Raw genomic sequence first — 24,954 nt, 5'->3', positions numbered from 1 at the left:
ACGGTGACTGTGTTTACATGTGCAGTGACCCACATCTATCCGTCCGCATGTTTTGGCAGCTGCCTTCAGCAGCATGGCCACGAAATGTCAACGGGAAATCAAATGAATGTTTTTACTTTCTTAAAGGGTTAGTTCACCCAAAAATAAAATTATCCCATGATTTACTCACCCTCAAGCCATAGGTGTATACGGCCGTCTGCTGAAAGCTAGTTATTATAGTTAATAAAGATTTAAATATGTATATTTTTCTTACAAAAACCCATTGCTTCACTTCATAAGGCCTTTATTAAACTCCTGGAGGCGTATGGATTATTTTTATGGATGGATGCATTTTTTGGGGGCTTCAAAATCTGGCCCCCCATTCTCTACCATTATAAAGCTTGGAAGAGCCAGGGTATTTTTAAATATATCTCCGATTGTGTTCATCTGAAAGAAGATAGTCATATACACCTAGGATGGATTGAGAGTGAGTAAATCATGAGATAATTTTCATTTCTGGGTGAACTATCCCTTTAATACATGTTTCTGATCTTTCTGCTTATTTAAACATATGTATTTGGCAAAGCAACTTACATTCCATTTAAGCAGTACATTTTTTTCAATTCATGCATTCCATGGGAATCAAACCCATAACCTTGGCATTACCGGTGCCATGCTCTACTGTTTGAACTACAGGAAGGCTATGCACACAATTTATCAGGGCATGTTATCGCACAGAATAAAATTGTTTGTCTTTGTAAAGTGTAAAGTGCAACATATTACAATATATATACAATATTAAGTAAGTGGACTTCTGAGAAAAAAAGTATAGAATGACCCCTTAAAAACCCCTTGCTTATTTTAAAGAGCTGTGCACACAACAGCATTTCCAGGCCCACACAAAACCAGTGTCTGCAGAATTCCACCAAAAGCTCAACAAATTTCCTCAGAATATTTTGGCTAATTCAATGTTTTCTGCTAACAATAAGAGTGCAGTTCTCTCAGCTCCGTCCAACCCATGTCACGGCCTGCAATGTGGTCACTTAACCACGCCACAATGATAAAGATAAGGGGAAAAAAGCTGTGAACCTAAAATAATTGAAAACAATCCATTCTGAAAGGTGTCATGGGATCATCACCCACTGAGGAGTAAAATTTGACAAAAAAAAAAAGAAGAAGTCTCTTATGCTCATTAAGGCTGCATTTATTTGACCAAAAATACAGTAAAAACAGTAATATTGTGAAATATTATTACAGTTTAAAATACTACTGAAATGTAATTGACAGTTGATAAATAGAAAATTCAGAAGAACAACATTTAAATATAAAAAATATTTTGTAACATTATAAATGTTACTTTTTATTAATTTAATGAATGCTTGCTGAATAAAAGTATTTCTTTTTTTCTTAAAAAATCGAACTTTTAAACAGTATTTTGTATTCAAAAAGATAATTTAAAAATAATATGTATAATTAAATTGTAATGATAAAAAAAATTAATGCAAATAACAATTTAAAATTAAAATATATAGACAAAAGAGGTGAAATGAATATTATGTGATACTACACTCTAATAAAATGCAGGGTTAAAAACAACCCAAGTTGGGTCAAATATGGACAAACCCAACGATTGGGATAAATGTTTGCCCAGCGTGCTGGGCAGTTTATTTAACTCAACTATCGTTTAAAAATTACTATATGTCTGGCTTAAAATGAACCCAAAATAGGTTGGAAATTAAAAATACAACCTATTTTGGGTTCATTTTAAGCGAGGCAACATAGTAATTTTTAAACAATAGTTGGGTTAAATAAAACTATCCAGCAGGTTAGGTCAAATATTTAACCTAACTGCTGGGTCAAAACAACCCAATTGCTGGGTTTGTCCATTTGTAACCCAACATGGGTTATTTTTAACCCAGCATTTTTTAGAGTGTAGCTTAATACAAGCTAGTATAATTTTTACTGCAGATTTTGCCCCACGACAAAATACATAATTAGTCCCAGAGAGCAAAATCGAGCCAAACATCATATACTTTGCTATGTTTAAATTCATGCAAAAATGTGAAAACGTACGACGAGGGTGTAGAGAAGCTATATCTGGGATTGTCCATGTCATGTCTAGCCGTCTCTGTGTGCACTATGTAAAACAGAGCAAACTGATGCTGCCTGTCATAAGAGCTGATCCTGGCAGAAGTGTCAGGACTCAGGAGTGAAGGCTCTCTGAACCATCACAGTATAAAATAGCTTTTGAAAGTCATAACATTTGTGAAAACTATAGTGAAAAGGATTGTGAATCTGATGGTTAGATCTCTGAACATCAGTTGTTTTGATTCTGTAAACAATAATAAAGAACATTAAACATTAATGAATAAAAAACGAACAATACACCTTCAGAAACGTCAAATTACTCCAGGTGCACCCTGCAATCAGAGCTCTGTAAGCTGTTTTTAGAGTAACCTACCTGCTAAATAAAAAGTTATTGTCTAAATGCAGCCAAACAGAGCAAAAAGAGTTGTGTTTAGAGGAAATGCCCCTGTAATTCCCTGCACGCTCCTTCCATTAGGAGCCACTTGATACTGAGGTCATTTTATGGAGGACGGACAACCTGCGTCCTTGACTGAGTCTCTTCCAAGCCAAGATGAAAGCGGAAATGACACCGCCAACCCAAGCCACCATGACTCGATATTTAAAACATACAAATGGAAGATCATTCAGCGTTCTGTGAAGAGCAGCTAATATTACCTTCATCATATGACCATGTCTATAAATACCTACTGGTCTATTCAGACACACTTGGGGGAAAGTGTTAATCTGCCTTCCTGCCGCACATGCTGCGGCGACAGAAAATTCATTTTGAAGGTGACCAGAAGCAGATGTGAGAACATCAGGGAAAGAACCCAAGAAATTATGAGTCATGTGACTCATTCCCAGCAGGAAACGCCTTCTGAGATCACGACACATGCTGTAGACTCTCTCCCACCACGTCCTAATAGATGTTTCTCTTAGCAATTGCATAGAGCATCTGTTTTAGATTATATTACGACTGCTGAAACACTTTAAGGTGTGGCAGTGCTGTTTCTAGATCAGTGTTATGCAGCAATAATGTTGAGCAAAGGGGTACAAACACACTTGTGCAGCTGTGGTGCTAATATTAGTAGGCCAGTCCTGTGACCACACTGGAGACAAGCGACTGACGGGGTGTGTGAACACACACACAAGCACATGCTAACGACTGTTTTTTCTTTCTTAAACACTCATGTCTCTCGTCAAAGCCGCACTGATGGCTACAGCTGCTGGTGAACCAGTTGAAACATTATATGTGCACCATACATGAACACAAGTTCATGCCAACAGCCTTAACATACACTAAACAACAGCATCTGACAATAACACACACTGTGATCAACATATACAAACCAGGGTCAGAAATAAACCCTTTTGAATTGATTTTCATAGGTATTTTAAACTTTATTATACTCTTAAAGGGTTAGTTCATCCAATAATGAAATTTCTATCATAGTTAACTTTAAAATGAAAATTACCCCAAGCTTTACTCACCCTCAAGCCATCCTAGGTGTGTATGAATTGCTTCATTCTGATGAACATAATCAGAGATATAATAATAAATATCCTGATGCATCCGAGCTTTATAATGGCAGTGAATGGGACCAATGAATACACTGCAAAAAATGCTTTTCTTACTTAGGGTTTTTGTCTGGTTTCTAGTCCAAATATCTAAAAATTCTTAAATCAAGAAGCATTTTCTAGACACGTAAAAATTATTGTCTTGTTTTCAGAAAAAACTAAATTAAAGGATTAGTTCACTTTGAAATGAAAATTAGCCCAACCTTTACTCACCCTCAAGCCATATGACTTTCTTGTTTCTGACGAAGACAATCGGAGAAATATTAATAAATGTCCTGACGCATCTGAGCTTTATAATGGCAGTGATAGGGTTCAATGAGTATGAGCTGAACAAAGTGCTTCCATCCACATCCATCCATCATAAACGTACTCCACACGGCTCCGGAGTGTTAATAAAGGCCTTCTGAAGCGAAGCGATGCGTTTGTGTAAAAAAATATCCATATTTAAACAAGTAAAATATGTAGCTTCCACCAGACTGCCTTCCGTATTCAACGTACGCAGAAAGTGTAAACCTCTTGTAGTTCACAAAGCTTACGCTACGCCATGCGCCTTCCCTAATAAACTTACGGAAAAAGTGTAATTGACACGACGCCAGTTTACACTTTCTTCGTAAGGCGGTCTGGCGGAAGCTCGATATTCGACTTCATAACTTAAAATATGGATACTGTTTTACACAAACGCATCGCTTCGCTTCAGAAGGCCTTTATTAACACTCCGGAGCCGTGTGGAGTACGTTTATGATGGATGGATGTGGATGGCAGCACTTTGTTCAGCTCATACTCACTGAACCCTATCACTGCCATTATGAAGCTCGGATGCGTCAGGATATTTATTAATATTGTCTTAATAATAGATTGTCTTCGTCAGAAACAAGAAAGTCCTAGGATGGCTTGAGGGTGAGTAAAGGTTGGACTAATTGTCATTTCAAAGTGAACTAATCCTTTAAGTGAGTTTTTCCTTAAAAACAAGCAAAATAATCTTATTTAAAAACCGAAAACAAGATTATAATAATAGCCCACAAGGGCTTATAAAAAGTATTTTCCCACAAATAAAATTTAGATCAAGATATCAAATAGTTACATTATTAATTAATGATGAAATTATTTAAAAAGAAACCAATATTAAATACATTTGATATTACCACAGTTAAGGGGGGTTTAGGCATTGTGCTTTGTGTCCAAACAAAGCTTCTTAACTCTGGTAACTTTTAAGCACAACCTGTAATGGCTTATTGTTTTATAAAATACTGTTGAACACTAAAAACTGCACGACCATAATTCTTCTTGTCTTGTAGTCCAGGCACACCAGAGTCTTGCCAACCACACTTTAGTGATTCTACATACTTCCTGAGGCCACCAACTCTGTAGACAAGGCGTCAAATAATAAACAGAGCCCATAGACCATTGGAGTAAACTCTAAAAGTTCACTTCAACAAAGAAAACACTATGTCAGGGGATTCATAGAGCAAAAGAAAGCTCAGAAAGCTTTGTAAACCAGCAAGACTTTTAAATTCTCCACTATTCTGTAGAAGTTTAGGAGAGTGTTTAATGTGCTTACAGAATTCTGAAAATCCCTTTTGGTCTGCGGAAAGGATGAAAGAAATCAAACCGATGTACTATAAACTGAAAGTGCTGAGTAAAGTGCTAGAATGCCACAAGCTTTAATATAATGGAAACTAGACTCTGGGCATGTAACGTTGTGTCTAATTACAGTAAAATTAGCTGCATTTCTGCATAAATTAGCATATATAATAACCATTTACAAACATTCTCTCAGCACACCAACAATGAAATGCATTATTCAGAAATTATTCAAAGTTTGACCTCATTTTCAGATCTGTATGTTGGTAAACACATATTCATTCCGGTTCATTTAAAATCTTCTGTCCTTGAGGAGATCCTGTTTTCTCATGTTTCGACTCAAAAGGAATTCACACGCCCTGCTTACGTAAGACGGAGACAGATTTCCACTGTTTTCCTGCCGCCAAGAAAAGTCATTGTGCAACAGTGAAGACGAGATCTAATCACACAAATTCTCACTTTGTTTATATTTCAGCTGCTGCCACAAAACAGTTTTGCCAACAAAAACATGATCCTGACTTCCACGACTCTGCAGACACCACACCTCATTATTGAAGCAGAACTGCAGATTAAGACGATTAATCTCTAATTTCATAGTGCACACTGTCAGTTTTAAAACAGAAATGGCTCTGAGATCTGAAACATCAGTGAACACCATCATTATGAGCTTTAGGGTAAATAGAGCTCAGAGTGGAAAGAACTGCCAAATTATGGTGTTTCTCCATGTTAAAATGACTTCATCGTCTGCCAATTGCTGCTTAAGGTTATTAAGAGGTCATTAAAAAGTCTGCTATTGATGTTCTAAGAGGAAAGAAGGATATCCAGGTCATCCAGATATCTAGTGTCATTGTAGAGCCGGATGTGGCATTTCCTAAACTTCCTACAGTTACATACAACTAAAGCAGAATGCAAAAATTGGACTCTAGAAACATCTCTCTTGTTTCACAACTCAAATCTTTGTAGATCAGTGGTTAACTAAGGATAACTTCTAATCAAAGGGTTAGTTCATCCAAAAATGAAAATTTCTATAATTTATTACTCACCCTCATGTCGTTCCAAACCCGCAAGACTTTCGTTCATCTTCAGAACACAAATGAAGATATTTTTAATGTAATCTGAGAGATTTCTGTCCCTCCATTGGCAGCTACGAAACTACCACTTTGATGCTTTAAAAAGTTCATAAAGAGATCGTAAAATTAATCCATATGTATGTAGCGGTTTTTAGTTCAAACTTATAATGAAAATCAATATTTTACTTCCAAAGAACAATTTGGCAATGCAAGAAGACTATCCAGCCAAAAAACCTCATATAAAGAGGAATTGAAATAATTTTTGTTAAGACTGAGGATAATAACAATGCATTTCTGGTTGGTAAGGTGGTTTGAATGGTTGCTATCTCATAAATTCTTAATTCAGCAAATAAATCATATTAGAAAACATACAACGTCCTGTATAGCACTAAAATCCAAGCTGTTTCCGGGCAGATTTTATAGCTCTCTCCAGTTCTTGTCTTTTTTCCTCTCATCTTGTTGCTCTTCCGCCCACATAAAACTTCAGATTCAGGCCTCTGGAAACAAACATCTCACATTGAAATGAAATCCTTCCATGCTGCTGCTCACTCTATTCCTTCCTCTTCTCTTTCCTTTTCCGTCTTCCCACACGGTTATGACACGCAGCTCTTGCCAAAGATACCTCCAGAAATAGAAGTCATCCCCTCATTACTTGGTGTGCTTGTATATAACAACATTATGTTGGAAAACAGTCATGATTACTCGTGGACGACACCGACTGCCATGATGTATGCAACATAAAATCATACAAAATGTGATGATATGCCACAAACTACTCATATTTTCCACTGAAAGCAGAAGTAAAAATTGAGTGTCTATATTTGGATGTATATTTATCATGGCAAATGTTGGCTATGACAACAATTGACATGATTTGAGAATTTAGATGATTAAAATACAGTTAAAAGAAGCTTATTTAAACTGTGAGTTTTGCTGTAGACACAGAAAATGATTTTAAATCATGCTTAAAAAAGCAGTCTGTTGGGTAATATTATTATGAAATTCTTTGTATGAAACCTGTCGCAAGAATCTTGTGCAGTCTGCTGAGCTGGCCACTTTGGCCAGATATTGAAATTTCCAACCCTTTAAGACCTCCTGGAAAAAAAGCAGGAAATATTTCGTCATTGGCCCTGAGTGTCTGAGAATGAGAATATCCACGTCATACATTACCAACGCAGAAAAAAGCCTTCAGCTCGAACAATTACTCAATCCCACAGGAAATAAACCTCACAAATGTTCATCTGGGCTTACTCTTAAAAATTAAGACTCTTCAGTGGTTCTGCACATCAGGTCGAACCCTTTTCTCAAGAGACATTTCGGCTGTGCAGTGTTCTTGAGTTGCTATATGGTTCTTTGGAGAGTTTGTGCTTGTGCCTATTCCTCACAAACTTAAATATTTGTGGCTGAACATTTTTATTGTACATTTTGCTGACTTAAATATGTCACCAAAATAACGCCAGCTGGCACACATAGCCTAGATATTTTATTGAAATGGTATACATTTAATTATAAATAAAATTCTAGTGAACTACACTCTGGGTTAAAAACAACCCAAGTTGGGTTAAAAATGAACAAATCCAGCGATTGGGCTGTTTTAACCCAGTGAATGAGTTGTTTTAACCCAGCGGTTGGGTTAAATGTTTAATAAATATAATATGTTTATTAAATGAACATTTATTAATAAGTTTAATGAATAATAATTAAACAAACATTTATTCAATTGCTTATTAATGAATGTTCACCTTTTGATTATTATTGTTGCCTCTAGTAATTATGTCTGGTTTTTAATTTCCAACCTATTTTGGGTTCATTTTAAGTCAGCCATATAGTAATTTTTAAACAATAGTTGAGTTAAATAAAACTGCCCAGCATGTTGGGGAAACATTTAACCCAATCGCTGCTTTTTTGTCCATTTTCAACCCAACTTTGGTTGTTTTTAATCCAGCATTTTTTAGAGTGACAATAAAACGTTTTATCTTTTTTCTCTTATGGCACAAGGCTCTAATCTTCTTGGTTCCTATCGCAAGACAGCAAAGATAAATATATAATATGTAGATATATAATAGTCAAAAATAAAGTTCCATCTCATCAAGTGGAATCTTTATGTCCAGTACAGAAAATGTCTTCCAGTGCGTAAGAGAAAACCTGATAATCTTTGTAGAGAGAGCCATACCATCTCATCTGTGATGGGGAAACAGTGTCCCTTTGAACAAGTTCAGTCTTGAAGAGTGTTGGTCCGGAGCCCAAAACACTCACTACAAAGCAATCAATGTTTCTGGATTCTCTGACCTGTCTTTCTCTTTCTCTCTGAGCTTCAGACTGCAGGACAAGGCCTCCATCAGAGCTGATAATAAAGCCACACTGCTGTCCGTGACTCAAACAGCCCAAAGTGTGAGACATACAGCTGCCACTGATCTAGGATCAGCTTTACATTCTCAGGATATGAATAACAGACACCAGAACAAAATGTGGGAGGAACCAGATCACAACTGATTGGTCCTTTAAAAAGAAGGAATGAGGTTATTAAAGAGCTACAAGAATGGCAGAATAACATTACAGACAGTAGAGCTGCTTTATAATTCATCTTCATGGTTGCTATAGGCTGTAGATTACTGGCCCGGGTCAAAAATGAAGAGAACGAGGTCTGTTTTTAACACAGTCATCACATAGGAATGCATTTACAGTACTGAGATTCCTCCTCTTTTGCGCATTATTATAATTTAGGGCCACATGAGTGTACATGTGGTATGCCTGTTCAAAACAGCCTTTTTGAATTTTACATTTTAAATCAACCAGCATAAAAATACCAAGAGACAGGAATGTGCTGCTCAAACTAAGATCTTGTGAGATAATGACCAGGATGTTTTCTTAGCATAACACACACTGACCTACTGTCAATAGTCTACCTGCAAGCACACATCTGGAAGCTCTGACCTTGCCATAGTGATTTATGAGAGGACTCATCCTATTTCAGAAGATACTTTCATTCAAAGCAGCTTACAGTACATTATGACTAAAACATGAGGTTAAATGCCTTGATCAAGGACACAATAGCTGATTATGAATCACACTTTATGGGATTTGAACCTGCAACCTCTAGGTTTAAACCCCAGATCTATAACAATTATACTACAGAATCCATTTTAAACATGATCCATGCACAATTATAAACGAATTTCTCTCTTTCATGTAAAATTTATTATGAAATGCAAGTTGGGGATGTTATTTGACACAGACTGTCATGTGTGTTTCGATATTTTTACTGGCAAACAATATAAAAATACTGATTAAGAACATTTTTTTTGTAGTTGCTAAATGCAGGATCACATTGAGTACTGTATCATAAAGCAATAGGAGTGTTAATCATGATGGCAACAACGAAAAACTTGTGAGCTTTCATTTGGTGCTGAATACATATGTAGAGGGTAAATAGACGTGCGCGTGGCTGTTTTTGCGCACACCGGTACTGCGCTTAAACATATGAAACCTCTTAACATATAAACGACGCACTGGTGGTTTTCTCATGGAAATATAGTAATGATCACATGAACAAAACGACGAATATACTAACTGTCCAAATCATGTTATGCACAAGAAATTTACAGCGTCGACGTTACACCACAAATTTTCCTCACAGAAATGCGAATAGCCGTTATCCAGGTCACGCGCAGCTGAGCCGCTACTTTTAACGCTTTCTTAATGACAGGTGGCACAGAAATCTCCATGAGCCACCTTTAACATACTAACAGTGTCATGCAGAAAATAAACACTATAAAATGACTGAAATTATGCGTACATATGAAGACTCCCCTGAAATATTCAGCGTCCTTTGACCACCCGTGCGTTTATCCAGGGTTTCATGGACATATTGTGCGTATTTCTTAAATTCAGTTGTACATACCTTTGTCTGACAGCGTCAGTTTTTCTTCAAAGCTGCTCTCTAGAGCCTTGTTCTCCATTTTGTTCATGGTTTGTTGTCAGTCATTCCATTACAGGGTCCAAAAGAGACGCGTAAAAAGAGGAACTCCCAGTTATGAACACACCCGAATACGGTGGCCCTTTAAATCTGATCAATAACAAACAGTTGAGCTCTATTAAAAGAGAAAAACGATCGATGATAGATTAAATTCGCTATTCCCACTGAATTGTGTGATCTCAGCTGTGAAAACTAAAGATAGAAGAAGAGGGGGGCCCAGGTCCGGGGCCCTGCCCACCACACAGCAGCCGCTCGCTGAATACAGCCGCTCTATGCGGGACGGTCTCTGCCTATCCACTGGACCGCACCACTGACCTGGATGGGGGACACTGACACACAGTTAGCACGTTTAAAAAGGATACTCGTGTTTATATAGACTATCTTTTTGGTTTATATGTTTAATTCACGTCAATAAACAAAGGAAAATACTGGAGTCTTCTCATGTGCTGTAAAGAAAAAGGTATGTTCGTAGGTTTTTTCAGCATGGCTCCCCCTTCTGGTTTCTAAAAGCTGGATCTGCGGCAGAGGGATGGAGGCACACGTCCTTTAATGTGTCCCACTGGAAAACTGAGATGGATCCCATATTTTAGAAGTCATCCAATGTACACTATGACCTGGTGGGCCTGCAAACGCAAGACAGATAATAATCTATCTGAACAGTTGTTTATTAAAAATGCTTAATATCTCAATAAGTAGCACCTAATAATAATAATATATAACAGTAAATACCCACCTTTTGGATAGATGTTGGCAGATTGTGGGGCAAGTTGGCAGTGTCTAAGGCTTTAGTTTTAAAACAAATTATGATATATGATTATATATACTGTATATTATATATATAAAATTAATGTGTTGCTCGTTTACTTTTACACAAAGCCTACAGGTCTTTTATATAGTTCTCTAAAAACACAATAACAATGATTGTTCTTAAAGGATTAGTTCACTTCAGAATTAAAATCTCCTGATAATTTACTCACTCCCATGTCATCCAAGATGTTTATGTCTATCTATCTTTCTTCAGTCAAAAAGAATTTTAGTTTTTTTAAGGAAAACATTTCAGGATTTTTCTCCATATAGTGGACTTCAGTGGGGACCAACGGGTTGAAGGTCCAAATTGCAGTTTCAGTGCAGCTTCAAAGGGCTCTACATGATCCCAGCTGAGGAATAAGGGTCTTATCTAGCCAAACAATCGGTCGGTTTTTTAGAAACAAAAATGAAAAAAAAAAGTATACTTTTTAACCACAAATGCTCATCTTGCACTGCTCTGCAATGCGCCATGCATTACATAGTCATGTTGGAAAGGTCGCACGTGACGTAGGCGGAAGTACTGAGCAAGTTTTTGCAAAGCAAACATGCAAAGACTAAGTCAAACAGCCTTTACAAAGCAACGATGTCGGACGATTTTGAAGTTGGAGGAGAAAATGAGATGGAGTTTTTCACCCTACCGCGGTACTTCCACCTACATCACACGTGACCTTTCCAACATGATTACATAATGTGTGGCACATAGCAGAGCAGTGCAAGGCAAGCATTTTTGGTTGTTTTTATGTTTTTTTTTAAATGACAGATTGTTTCACTAGATAAGACCCTTATTCCTCGGCTGGGATCGTGTAGAGCCCTTTGAAGCTCCACTGAAACTGCAATTTGGACCTTCAACCCGTTGGTCCCCATTGAAGTTCATTATATGGAGAAAAATCCTGGAATGCTTTCCTCAAAAACCGTAATTTTTTTTCGACTGAACAAAGAAAGACAAACATCTTGGATGACATGGGGTGAGAGTAAATGATCAGGAAATATTAATTCTGAAGTGAACTAATCCTTTAAAATAGAAAACATGACTGTAAAGCAGGTTGCCCATTATATCTCAAAATAACTGTAATAAATTAATATTGCATACATTTATTTAAGTACCAGGTCTGCCTTGAAACAAGGTGTAACAAACTGATAACCTTACTATTTCTCTTAAAAAACATTAAACATCACATTAAATTAGATTTAATTCAAACAATGTTGCAAGAATACAGTTATGTCCAAGGTCTGAACTATAATAGGCTAATAAGCACCAATCCAAGACCCTCAGACCTTCTAACTGAGACCACACCAGTCTGAGACTGCTGGAAATGTCATTATGATTCCCACTGGATTGAGTCATGTGTAAGCCAATGCGAGTCTGGTCTTATTTAATACTTTAACTAGAGCATTTAAGAGTTGAAATCAGGCCATTATAGCAGCACGGAGCAAATCAGCCATCTGGTACCACTGATATAACCCAGCCAACAATACCAGCACTAAACTAGTGGAGCATAACTGCATTAAACCACTTACATTTGTGAGTCATGTGCATTTCCAAAACAAAATCGGGCAAATGGATAAAAAAAAAGACATGTAGTGTTTATGCAGCTAAAGCAGACATAAAAATAATGCAGAGGTCAAAAACCGCATGCAACGCAGTCAGGCGGCGAGTTTTCTCAGACTGCTTTCAGTCCATGCTTGGGGGTATTTTGAGATAAATGTAGATCCAATCAGTCATGAGTTAAACAATTGAGATCTGTACAGTGCAGGACCCTGGGGATGTGTACCCGGCATGATGGCGCAGTCATTGCGCACCCTTCCTAAATTCATCTCAGTTATGTCTCGCTGCCATGGAGAATGGTGCAGATGTGATAAAAGAGGCTTTGTCTACATCAGGTGAGAATGCGGTCAGGTTGGTCCAGACTTCCCCAAACCACAAAACAGATTTACATTTAGCTGACGCTTTTATCCAAAGCAACTTACAAATGTGGTGATTCATCTTAAAAACAGGTTTGTTTATGATGGGTTTTATATAAACTGTGCAGTGCTTTGCGAAGATTTCACATCAAAATTCTCAAGAGAGGCAGAACTAAAGTAAAGAGGTTAGACATAAAATCTGATAATGATCCTGGGTTATTCTGTGATCTACACAACAACTAACATGCACCATCATCATTGATAAGAAGGGCAAATCTGATGTTGTGTCCCAAATGACATACTATACACTATGCACTTAAACTATGCATTATGTACTCTACTGTGCATTAAATTTAGACCTCCACAGCATAACTGAAACTGTGCATAAAGGGTCCAACATTCCACACTTTCATGTGATTACACTATCACTATCTATACTACAAACCGCACAGAATTGTGCACAAGTATATGAAATGGGACGAATCTTGAGTATAATGGTGTATTTTGGATGTGCTTTTGAAGAAGCCCATTTTGAAGCTCATCTGTTGGCGTCTCCTTCAAAGCACCTTCAATTGCACTTCAATCATGTGGCCATCTGTCATCTAGTAATGCATGATTAATAATACAATATTATTATATATAAAAAAGCAATTTTAAATGGTTATAAACACAAAATTCTAATACAAGTAGATTAGAAAACGAGAGGCAACTGCACTCTTAAAAGTAAAGGTTTCAAATGGGGGACTTCTTGCCATAGAAGAGCCAATTTGATTCCACAAAGTGTCAGAGTTCTGTCACTTCTGTTCTAGTATATTCTTGGTTTTGTGAGAGCTCTGAAACTCCCGTATTCTCTTGTCTTTGTTTCTTGCCTCATGCTTTCTTGTCATGCTTGTGTTTATGTTTGGTGTGAGCACATGGCTTGTCTTGTGTTTCCTATTGCCATGTGCTCACCTGTCTATTGTCTGGACCCCGCCCATCTTGTTATCTGTTCATTGGTTAATTTGCCCCACCTGTTCCACATCGTTACCTGCCTTGTTTGTTCCCTACTTATTCTCCTTGTGTTTGCAGTCCTGTGCTGGTTCGTTGTCGTACTTTGGATGTTCCCCTGTGTGTTTCCTCGCTCGAGTCGAGTCGAGTCGAGTCGAGTCGAGTCGAATCGAATCAAGTCTTGCTGTTTGTTATGTGTTCCCCCTTGGGGTAGTTTTGGTTTGTGTTTTGTTTTGTTTGATTTCTTAATAAAAGCCCATCATCTGCACCTTTGAGTCCTCACTCTTTCCATCCAACCACAGACCGTGACACAAAGAACCTGCAGTGAACAGTTTTTAAAAGAACCATTTTTTTCTCAGTGTGAAGAACATTTTAATAATCTAACCTTTAGATTAGAACCTTTTTCTGACTGTAAAGAAACTTTTGTGGAATGAAAAGGTTTCATGAATGTTAAAGGTTCTTTGTGGAACCATCAATGCCAATAAAGAACCTTTATCTTAGGTGAACCTTTGAAAAAAGAACAGCTCACCAAAAAAAAAAAAAGTTATCAATGCAAAATTTGACCATAGAGAAATGTGAGTAACAACATAGATTATGGGATATTGTTCACACAAAGTTGGACTACTTTAATTGGGAAAACTGGTCACATTCCACGTTCATTGTGTGCAAACATCAACAAACAAAAACCTATAGGTTCATCATAAGGGTGAGCAGATTATAAGCAGATGTTTTTCATTTAAAGGTAAACTATTGTATTAAATTGATAGTTCACCCAAAAATGAAAATTCTTTCATCATTTACTCACCCTCAAGTTGTTTCAAACCTTCATGAGTTTCTTTCTTCTGCTGAACACAAAAAAAGATATTTTGAAGAATGTTGGTAACCATACAGTTGATGGGCCTCATTGACTTCCATAGTATTTTTTCCCCCCATACTATGGAAGTCAATGGGGCCCATCAACAGTTTGGTTACTCATATTTGGGTAACCAAACATATGGTTTGCAACAACTCGAGGGTGAGTAAATGATGACAGAATATTCACTATCCCTTTATGGAAACCTCATTACAGTGGATCCCTCCTCACATGTGATGTACAATGACTTTTTAGGATGTTGGTCAATAGCATGCTCAGCTTCAACATCACATCACTTTATCAGCTAAGATCAGTTCATGAAATCTGTATGATGTATCGGACAATGGTGAGGTCAGCATTTGAATATATTCACAGCTGCTGACGGGGGTGGTCCGAACAGCTGCGGGGTTTGAGATATCACCAACAGGCGACATTCGGGATGGGTGGACAACATTCTGCATTTCTGCACTCTTATTACTTCAAATATTTCAACAGCTAGATCTGGTACTGAATGAAGCGTAGCTCTATAAAGCAAACTCTAATTTAAAGGCTTTTAAATAGGAGAATGCATATATATGTTCTTATATAGGTGTTGTTAAAAGCAGAAAGCTCACATATGAAAAACCGGTAAACCTAAGAATCAAAATTCTTAACTTGTTCTGCATCGACTGCAGAATGACACCTCAAATAATCCAGCTTGTTAAGGAGAGGTGAGATATTACTTCAAAAAAGCTATTACTTCTTCAGAATTTGTCAAATGTAAAATTGGGTGTAAAATTCCCACAGGCTTACATTAAGGGAGGGACTGTCACTGGAGCCATCTAAAAATCAGACAATCAGAGGTTTGAGGGTGGCTCATTTGACTTGGGCTAGCAAGTAACCACATAGCAACCACCCTAGCAACTGAACAGCATCACACTCAATGTCACTCAGAAGAACACATTAGAAACCGCATAGCAATGACCTGGCAACCACCTACAACAAATATGTACAGGCAAAAACCACACAATTTCAAATTTCAGAAATGGAAAAGTCTAAATACAGCCCTGAATTACCTAAAAATAATGCAAAATTGAAATGTTAAAAAGACCTCTATACCATAGACTTATTTTAAAGCTTTTTAAATGGAAGATTTAGAGTATATGTATTTATAATTATCATTAAAAATCATTAGCATATAGACTACCATTCAAAGGTTTGGGGTCAGAATTTTTTTTTTTTAAGAAATATTCAGCAAGGACACATTAAATTGATCAAAAGTGACAGTAAAGACATTTATAATGTTACAAAAGATTTCTGTTTCTGTATTCTTTAAAGAAACCTGAAAAAATGTATCTCTGTTTTCACAAAAATATTAATATGTTTTCAACATTGATAATAATATCATCATATTAGAATGATTTCTGAAGGATCATGTGACACTGAAGACTGGAGTAATGATGCTGAAAATTCAGCTTTGATCACAGAAATAAATGACATTTTCTAATTTATTAACATACATTTATTTTAAATTGTAATAATATTTCACAATATTACTGTTTTTACTGTATTTTTTATTAAATAAACGCAGCCTTGGTGAGCAGACGAGACTTTCAAAAACATGAAAAGTCTTCGTATATATTAGCATGTTGCCACTAATACATTGTGAAATAATAATTGAATAATCTTTTAGAAAAAAAAGCCATTAAACAGAAAATAAACAGTCCTGATGAATCATTTTATGCATAATGTTGACCTTGCGTAGAGGTCATTCACTGAAGCATGAGCGTCTGAAATCCCCTCATAGATTTTGGCATTGTTCAGATGAACACAGACCTCCACACCCTCCTCCAGTCCCACAACAGCTGCTCCTACCGCTTATTACATCACTGACCCAGGATCAGCTGAAGCACATTACTCACATCATCATGTTCACTGTCCAGCAGGTCCAGGATCAGCTGCTGAGAGATCAAGGGTTTGGAGCTCAGCTGTGTCTGCTCTGACTTTCAGCTGTTCAGACGTGAGTCAGACCGAGAAAGCAGCTCTACGCTTCTGAGAATGCTTTGATTTGTTCAGATCACTGCAGACATGTCTGCTAGAAGTTCAAAAGCAACTAGACATGTTTTAGGAAAATCCTTAACCTGTGAAATCCTTAACCTGTTTATATATCTGTTCATAGCAAGAATTTGATATAAAAATTCATAATAAGAAATAATAATCTTACTGGGGCTGACATTTTATGGAATAAGAGCACACAAATACTTCAAATCTTTAAGTAAATCTTTACTAAAACGTATTCAAAAGTCTAAGCAGGTATCCACATTTTTGCAGGATTATACAAAAATGATGTCTTTGAAAGGACCGTGGGTTCATAGAAACCTGGAAGGAGGAAATTTAGGATATTCAGTACATAGTTACATGATAAAACTCTTTAGCCAACAATAGCTAAAATAAGTAAAAGCCTCATTTTTCAATGAAGTAGAGATGATGTATGTGTTACCTGGACCAGGTATGTCCTGTCCTTTGGCCTCCTGTATCCACCTGCTTGTTCCAGACAGGAAGGCGGCGCTGGACACAAGCTGTTTGGCTGGACGATTGTCGTGCACTATGTCATAGTGTCCCGGGCCGGGGAAGGGTGGGTCTTTGGCGGGTATCAGAGGTGGCGCTGATAATCCCAAGTAGTGTCTCCTTCTGCACAAAGATAAAATCATCTTATGTAACATACATAAAACAGCTATATTATTTTACTATACTGGGGGTAAGGCATTACAATAACTTGAGTTACATAATCAGATTACTTTTTTCAAGTAACCAATAAAGTAACGCACTACTTTTGCAATTTACAACAAAATATCTAAGTTACTTTTTCAAATAAGTAGCTGCGCCCTCTACTGTACAGGCGTAAATATGCATTTCCTTCAGTCTGAGGCTTATTCATTTTACTTTTGGTGTGAAAGGGCCTGAATGTTTGTCAAAAATAGAACTTTTTTTGTTGTTATTAAAAAACAAACAAGCCCATCCCAGATGAAAAAGTAACGCAAAAGTAATGTAACGCATTACTTTTCATAAAAAGTAACTTAGTGACGCAATTAGTTACTTTTTTAGGGAGTAACACAATATTGTAATGCATTACTTTTAAAAGTAACTTTTCCCAACACTGGTAACCATTGTATAAGCGAAGTAATTGACTCCGGTCCATTGAATTATTAGAAAATAATGCACACCCGTATTACCACCTCAGGTGTGCATTATTTTCTAATAATTCAACGGCCTGTCATCAATTATTCCTTACTTAATCCAGAGAAGAATGAGACATTTGAGGTATCATGATTATCCTTACACCGCTTTTGAAAACTAGTTAATGATAAAAGCAGCTATTTTATGTAAAATATGTTCAAAAGTAGCTGTTTATTCTAATGAAATTCTTTGCAAGCAATATTTAAATGGCTAAAAAGGCATTCTATAACAGTAGATGTTCCACCAGTGCATTAGTGCTCTTAACAGCATGAAATAAAATATAAATTGGTTTAAGTCCAGTTCTGGCAACACTTACGGCAGAACAGTTCTTTTCACGGGTTCTGGAGGTTGATATGGGTTGTAGGTCCCGGGACCGGGGATGTTGTTTCTCACTGGTGGCTGGATCCGGGCAGTGGTGGATTTAAAACAGGAGACAGGAACTTGAGGAGTCTTCTGGATCATAACATCACTCACTTTATAGTGGCCTTCAGAACAAGGATAAAGATGGACAGATTCATAATTCATTTGTTTGGCAGTAGATAGTTTTAAACATGAACATATGAATGAAAAGATTAATGGCATTACAATATTTGATTGTGATTAATGTGATTAGAGCATATCTAATTGCATTAGACATAATATCTCTTCTTTTCCAATGAATTCTATACCTCATTTGGTAACACTTTAGTATGGGGAACACATATTCACTATTAACTATGACTTTTTCCTCAACTTCCACTTTTCAACTCCTAATTTGCAGCTCAATAATAGTTAGTAAGGTGGTTGTTAAGTTTAGGTATTGGGTAGGATTTAGGGATGTAGAATATGGTCATGCAGAATAAGGCATTAATATGTGCTTAATAAATAGTAATAAACAGCCAATATACAAGCTAATAAGCAACTAGTGGCTGTAAAGACCCTTGAAAAGCCGACAACACTCATCAATATTCATATGTTTTCAAATATAACGCTGTTTTTACCTTTGTGTTAATTACTGAAGTGTTGATCATTTTAACAGTTTGGATTGCACATTTAATTATTCTCATCTAAATCTGGCCAAATATGTGAGTTACTCACAGGGAGAAGGTCCTTTAAAGTTGTCCGAGACACTGGCACTACGTCTGGTTTTGGAGCGAAACGCACAGCGAGCTGAAACGGTTGAATTTCTGTCCACGACACTATAACACACCTGACAGCAAATGAATAAGTAAATAAATAATACATTACTATTCAAAGGTTTGGAGACAGTAAGATATTTTAAAGAATTTAATACTTTTATTTTAGCAAGGACGCATTAAATTGATCAAAAGTCACTGCAAAGAAGTTATTTCAAATAAATGCTGTTCTTTTGAACTTTCTATTCATTATAGAATCCTTAAAAAATTATCATGTTTTCCACAAAAATATGAATCAGCACAACTGTTTTTAACTGATAATATTAAGAAATTCTTGAGCAGAAAATCAGCATATTATAATGATTTCTGAAGGATCATGTGACACTGAAAGCTGGAGTACTTGCAAAAGTCATATTTAATCAATGATACTACATACATACATACATACATCATACTGATTTGGAGCAGGATTTTCACTTTTTTGCGTTTCCCTCTTTACTGCAAGAGGCAGACGGAACGTTCTGGATTCTCCTCTGTTAAAATCATGCTTGTGAAGCAGAGACGTCTGGAGGTTATAAGCATCAGGTCCTGGGCTTAACCTCGGAAAGCTACGGGGCACACGACCAGCCTTGAGATGCAAAAACAGTCAGTAGTATTATTCATAATATCATATTTCAAAGAGCTGCAAGGAATGAACCAATTATTCAAATTAAAATGCCAAATGTCTAAAGAATAAGAGTAAATGTTGAATGCCCTAGACTTATATTGAGACCTTAATTATAAAAAAGAAACTGATTAATGTAGGATAAGTAAGTAAAGTGTGTGATGATAAAGGTCTCACTTTTGACGCAAAGCTGCCTGTTCCTCTCTTAGAGAATGAAGGACTGGATCCTTCAACAGATGCATGTGAGATATATGAACCAGGCCCTGGGTTCTCATTCTGATAGATAGACAGACAGATAGATAGATAGATAGTTAGATAGATAGATAGAACATTGCTTTTATTGGAATGCCATATACTTGGAGAATATATTTGATTAATTATTTATGAAACTCACCAGGTGATCCTGAAGCCTCTTTGTCTGAGAGGAAAAGCCTTTCTTCTCTTCATTACTGATGATGACTGTCTGGTACTTAGTAGGAATGGATGAAGCACATCCCTGAGCTACAGAACCAAACACGTGACTCGGAATAAGAATAAATGCAGTAAAAACTCTTTAGCAGATTTAAGGAGGTAACTAGAGGTAATTCACTCACACACATATAGTCCTTTGTGTAGTTTACCCATGCCTTCCTTTCCCTGATCATACAGTTTTCTATGTGCAGAGGGAGAAAGAAAAAGATAAACAGAAAAAAGTCTTTATTTACTAATCACTAGTCAGTTTAAACATCGAGAGAAATACCTGTCCTGTTGTTTTCATTCTGTTGCAGGTGAACTAACTCAAGAGTTTGGGGCGGATTAATTCTTTGTTGTCATGGCAACGTGTAAACGTCAAGCTGTGGGTTCAGAAAAAAAGTTTACATGAGTTTAACTGGCACACGCAAAAAACAAACAAAATAAATATACAAAAATACCTAAAATAATTATAAATTATTTAAAATAATTTAGAAAATTCTATAATTTTATGACCCCGTTAGCTTTATAAGGTTATTCATATGAAATATTTTTTTTAATTAAAATGATAGTTCTTCCTTTCGTTCCACTGTCCTCCATTTACTGGGACGTTTGGCAAGTGCTTTTATAACAAACACTATGTCGCCGCTTGGTGGCTACTGGCTATATATTTGTGTATAAAATGACGGAAAAGTCAAAAAAGCGGGAGAAAGCGCGAGATCTTGTTGTGCGGGACACACGCGAGCTCGAGCTCCATGTTATTGTTGGCTGAAATTTCATATTGGCTAGAACGAAAAAGAACGCAAGACCAAATCCCACGAAGGCGTGGCTTACCCGTTTGTGTCCGTGTTTCATTGGTCAAAGAGGATACGTCACATGGAAACGCCTTAAACGTAATCTTCAATTAGTATGAAATCTGATAAATGTTATATTTTTTTGGATATAATAATTGTCATTATTATTAGGGCTTTTATAGTATACATACAACTACTGTCAGATTTATTATTATTATTATTATTATTTTATTTCCTGGCATAAAACGGATCGTACCCAAACCGCAAGACCTAAAAAAAAAAGTTCAATTCAGAGGCATGACAACAGCAAACAAGTTTAAACATACCTTATGAATCGAAAACTGCTATTTAAAAAATAAATAAAAAATCAATAAGAAAATCTAGAGAGCGCCCCCTGGTGGACTGGAGGACATGTACAGTACTGCAGTCAGCAGGATCTGCATCAGCTTCTCTCGGTCATTGAGCAGTTCAGTTCCATCATGGCGATGCACGCCAAAGCGACTCCACCGCAGATTCCCGATACCCGCCGCGAACTCTCCGAGCTGGTCAAGAGAAAACAAGAGCTTGCGGTAATTATACACGTTTCTAAATATCCAAAAGTCCAAAAACCATCTTGATCCGGCACCAAATAATGCGTATATAGCCTAGAATACCCGTATCTAGGTTAGCATGCTAAGGCGAGACTGAAATAAATTTGTACAGATACATTATTTAAAATTAATGCATGTGTGTTTGTATTTAATAATCAGATAGTCTTAGATTATCCTATTTGTTCTACATTTATCAAAATGACTTTTCTAATTGCTGCTGTATATCTTGAATATTACTGTAAACATGCTAACTGTATTAGCCGCTTTTGTTGTGGCGCCTCCTGATGCACAACATATACAGCATTAAAGCACGCCACTTGTGCACAGATTGAAGTTTGTGCAGTTTCAGTTTAAGAAAATAACAAGTGAAGAAAGTAGAACTGCACAGTGTAATTAATATTATTAAGATGTGATCTTATGTAGGTCATGTATGATTGACAGCTGCAGCTAAAATGATTTTTTTAACGTCGAATTTACATCTTGTTTTTAGCATTAAGTTAAAATAAACACTATGTACAGTGTGTGTGTGTATATATAATATATATAATTACAGATTTTGCACATATTTTTTTTTCAGGAGACTCTGGTGAATCTAGAAAGACAGATTTATGCATTTGAAGGCAGTTACCTGGAGGACACTCAGATGTATGGGAACATCATTCGAGGATGGGACCGATATCTGACCAATCAAAAGTGAGTGTGAAGTGTCTTCATGTGGTTTAACGATGTATATATCTTAAAGGCCTACAGGTCAGCATGAACTTTCTTCTGTTTTAGGAATTCCAACAGCAAGACTGATCGGAGGAACAGGAAGTTCAAGGAAGCGGAACGTCTTTTCAGCAAGTCCTCTGTCACATCAGTGGCGGTGGGTATTTTAGAAATATGTATTAAGAATTAATAACAAAGAAATTAAACAATAATTAAGAAAATTATCTAAATTATTTTTATGTGTGTGGATTGTCTGATAGGCTGTTTGTGCTCTTGGAGGGATTCCTGATCATATGAATGAAAAACGTGAGTAAAATCTTGAGCTTCTTGTGTCTGCAAGAAATTTCAATCAATTATGTATCTTCGTTTATTGTAAAAAAAAAAAAAGCTGTGTTTTAAAACCTAGTGAGCTGTCTGTGTAGGCATTCCCCTCCATCATAGGCTCACCTGAACATTCAAAATCAAAAGAGATGTACCTAGGCAGCATTTTTGGGTATTGGCAGTAAACATAAGTATTGTCAAAGGAATATTCAGACATAAATGTAAAGTCCAAAAATGCTGTCTAGGTTGGCAGCTCACAAAGTTAAAAGGTGTGTTTGACTTGGAGTGACACTGCGCAGACCGATCGGTGTATGACATCAAAGAGTGGTTAGAGAGCAGACGGCTCCATATGTGGTATTTTGATGTAATACACTGATCGGTCTGCTCAGCGCCGCTTCAAGTCAAACACACCTAATGGTATACTATGTAGCTTCCGACCCTCTAGTGGTTCAAAAACAAAACTGCATGCATTTTGCAGAAGAACATTGTTTTGGTTGTGCTTCATCTCTGTGTGATTTTGCGGATGAATATGGTTATCCTACTGCTCATAAAATATTCACTACTAGTCTTAAGAGATATAACCAGTTTAGATGGAAAGATCTCAAACTGACTAGCTGAAGACATTACTGTAGCTTTACCCAATAATAGACACAAACTTCCCTGAAAATAAATTCCAGCACAGCACTACAACAACCATAATGAAATGACCCTTCATAATAGATAATGCTTTACAATGAACTCTTTTAGAAAGCTACATATGGTTATTTATCTGTTCAATAAAATACCTTACTTACCTGTTGAGTAATAAAAACATCATCTCCGCATCGCTTTAACAACATTTTAAATCCCTCAGTTCTCGTCATCTTCGAAAAGCCAAGCTGATGTCGATTCTTGTTTTATTATGAGCTCTGTTGGGTTTTCTTTTTGTCAGCAGATATTCAGAGGTTTGAGATTTAGCTGCTCCATATCAACCTTTGTCATTTGTTGTGACAACTAACCTATGCCACTCCCAGACTAAACATGCGTCAAAGTAGCCGGAGCAACTTTTCTCTATTTACAGATATGACGAAACACACATGGCGAGTGACGTATGCACTCAATTTCCCATGAAAACAATCCCTTCAGGTCTAAAATATAAACACTTATAATAGGCTTACCATAGTGAATCAGGGTAAGACAAAAACACGTTTTGGAAGAAGGATTGATGATGCATTGAAAAAAAGTTATATAGTGTATTAGGTGTGTGACGAGATTTCTCTTTGGGGTCAAAAGCTATTTGCGATATTGCCACGACAGAGTATGAGGGTGAAATTAGGATAGAATATGCCACCACTACGTTTACATTACACTTCCACTGTCGTTTTGCTTTTTATAGAGATTAATACCATTTAATTCAGTTGGATAACCACCCAACATAAGCTGCAGTCAGAGGTCACTGATCATGTGTCAAAAGTGACGAGATGACTGACAAGACCATGGCAGAGGATTTGTTGCACAACAGAGCCTAAGCTTCTGACAAATGTCTTATCTTGTAGAATGTGCACTCAGCACTGCCGCTTCCTATTCACAGAGTACACGTGATCATGAAATCGAAAGTAAAACGCGAGCGCACATTTAGACGCAATTTTAATACCTCACATTTTGAAAGCGTCTCCTTAATGCATGCAAATATCTCCCAATATGAAAGCTATCTTAGGCTGGGATGTGTAGTTGTAACCATCTCGATTTGTAAGTTACTTTGATTCAGTGTATTTGGTGGCCTGATATGTTAATCACTTTATGTTTGTAAACTTTCCTTTTCTTCTGCTCTTATAGGTGAACCAGGCAGTGGAACAGAGAGCGACACGTCCCCGGACCTCCAGAACCAGGAAAACGAACCCAGCCAGGAAGACACGGAGGAGGCAGATGGAGCCCTACAGGACCTGAAACCCCAGAAAGCTGCTTCCTCTTCCTCTGGAAGCCACCACAACAGCCACAAGAAACGCAAGAACAAGAACAGACACAGGTACCTGATCTCCAGCATGCCCTTGGGGTCCAGGATATAAGATGGTTAATTATTTATGACTTCATTCCAGCTGATCCAATGCTATTTCAGAACAGGCTGTGAAATGTTTAATGTAATCTCCTGTGGACACATCTGAGTGGATGTGGGAGGGGTTATAAATTAACATATTCATAGATGATTATAACCGTGCCTCTTTTCCCAAATGCGAGGGGTTTACTTCAGTTTCATAATGCTGTGGCTCCTGCTCAGTTGAGTTTGCTCTGTATCTTTCTTTGTTCTTTTTGTTCTCTC

At 36.9% G+C, this 24,954-nt stretch overlaps 3 protein-coding genes across 12 annotated transcripts in view; 1 reads left to right on the top strand and 2 right to left on the bottom strand.

The window, feature by feature from the left end:
- map7d1b (MAP7 domain containing 1b) overlaps positions 1-10,530 on the bottom strand; it is a 46,108-nt gene extending 35,578 nt beyond the window's left edge. For 2 of the 5 annotated variants that reach the window (XM_051873107.1, XM_051873105.1), the window contains exon 1: positions 10,177-10,529. In XM_051873107.1, the coding sequence (XP_051729067.1) occupies positions 10,177-10,243 (67 nt within the window). In that variant the 5' untranslated portion in view covers positions 10,244-10,529. Of the gene's footprint in view, positions 1-6,248; positions 6,301-10,176 lie in introns of those variants that run through there. The other 3 variants (XM_051873104.1, XM_051873108.1, XM_051873106.1) reach the window with 3 other exon arrangements.
- Positions 10,531-17,041: 6,511 nt separating this feature from the next.
- stpg1 (sperm-tail PG-rich repeat containing 1) lies at positions 17,042-21,507 on the bottom strand. The gene is made up of 10 exons (XM_051871512.1): positions 21,366-21,507; positions 20,535-20,628; positions 20,389-20,447; positions 20,190-20,296; positions 19,973-20,071; positions 19,580-19,759; positions 19,094-19,205; positions 18,333-18,501; positions 17,280-17,470; positions 17,042-17,158 (listed from the first exon to the last, which is right to left on the bottom strand). The coding sequence occupies exons 3-10, from the start codon at positions 20,417-20,419 to the stop codon at positions 17,085-17,087; spliced, it is 963 nt and encodes a 320-aa protein (XP_051727472.1). The 5' UTR covers positions 20,420-20,447; positions 20,535-20,628; positions 21,366-21,507; the 3' UTR covers positions 17,042-17,084.
- The window catches only part of meaf6 (MYST/Esa1-associated factor 6), a 25,221-nt gene continuing 21,732 nt past the window's right edge, over positions 21,466-24,954 (top strand). For all 6 annotated transcript variants that reach the window (XM_051871518.1, XM_051871517.1, XM_051871521.1 and 3 more), the window contains exons 1-5: positions 21,466-21,608; positions 22,207-22,322; positions 22,407-22,494; positions 22,598-22,643; positions 24,474-24,663. In XM_051871518.1, coding sequence (XP_051727478.1) covers positions 21,519-21,608; positions 22,207-22,322; positions 22,407-22,494; positions 22,598-22,643; positions 24,474-24,663 — 530 coding nt within the window. In that variant the 5' untranslated portion in view covers positions 21,466-21,518. The remainder of the gene's footprint in view (positions 21,609-22,206; positions 22,323-22,406; positions 22,495-22,597; positions 22,644-24,473; positions 24,664-24,954) is intronic.

Source organism: Ctenopharyngodon idella, chromosome 19 (genome assembly GCF_019924925.1).
Source record: "Ctenopharyngodon idella isolate HZGC_01 chromosome 19, HZGC01, whole genome shotgun sequence".
NCBI lineage: Eukaryota > Metazoa > Chordata > Actinopteri > Cypriniformes > Xenocyprididae > Ctenopharyngodon > Ctenopharyngodon idella.
This window is presented reverse-complemented; position numbering and strand designations above follow the sequence as displayed.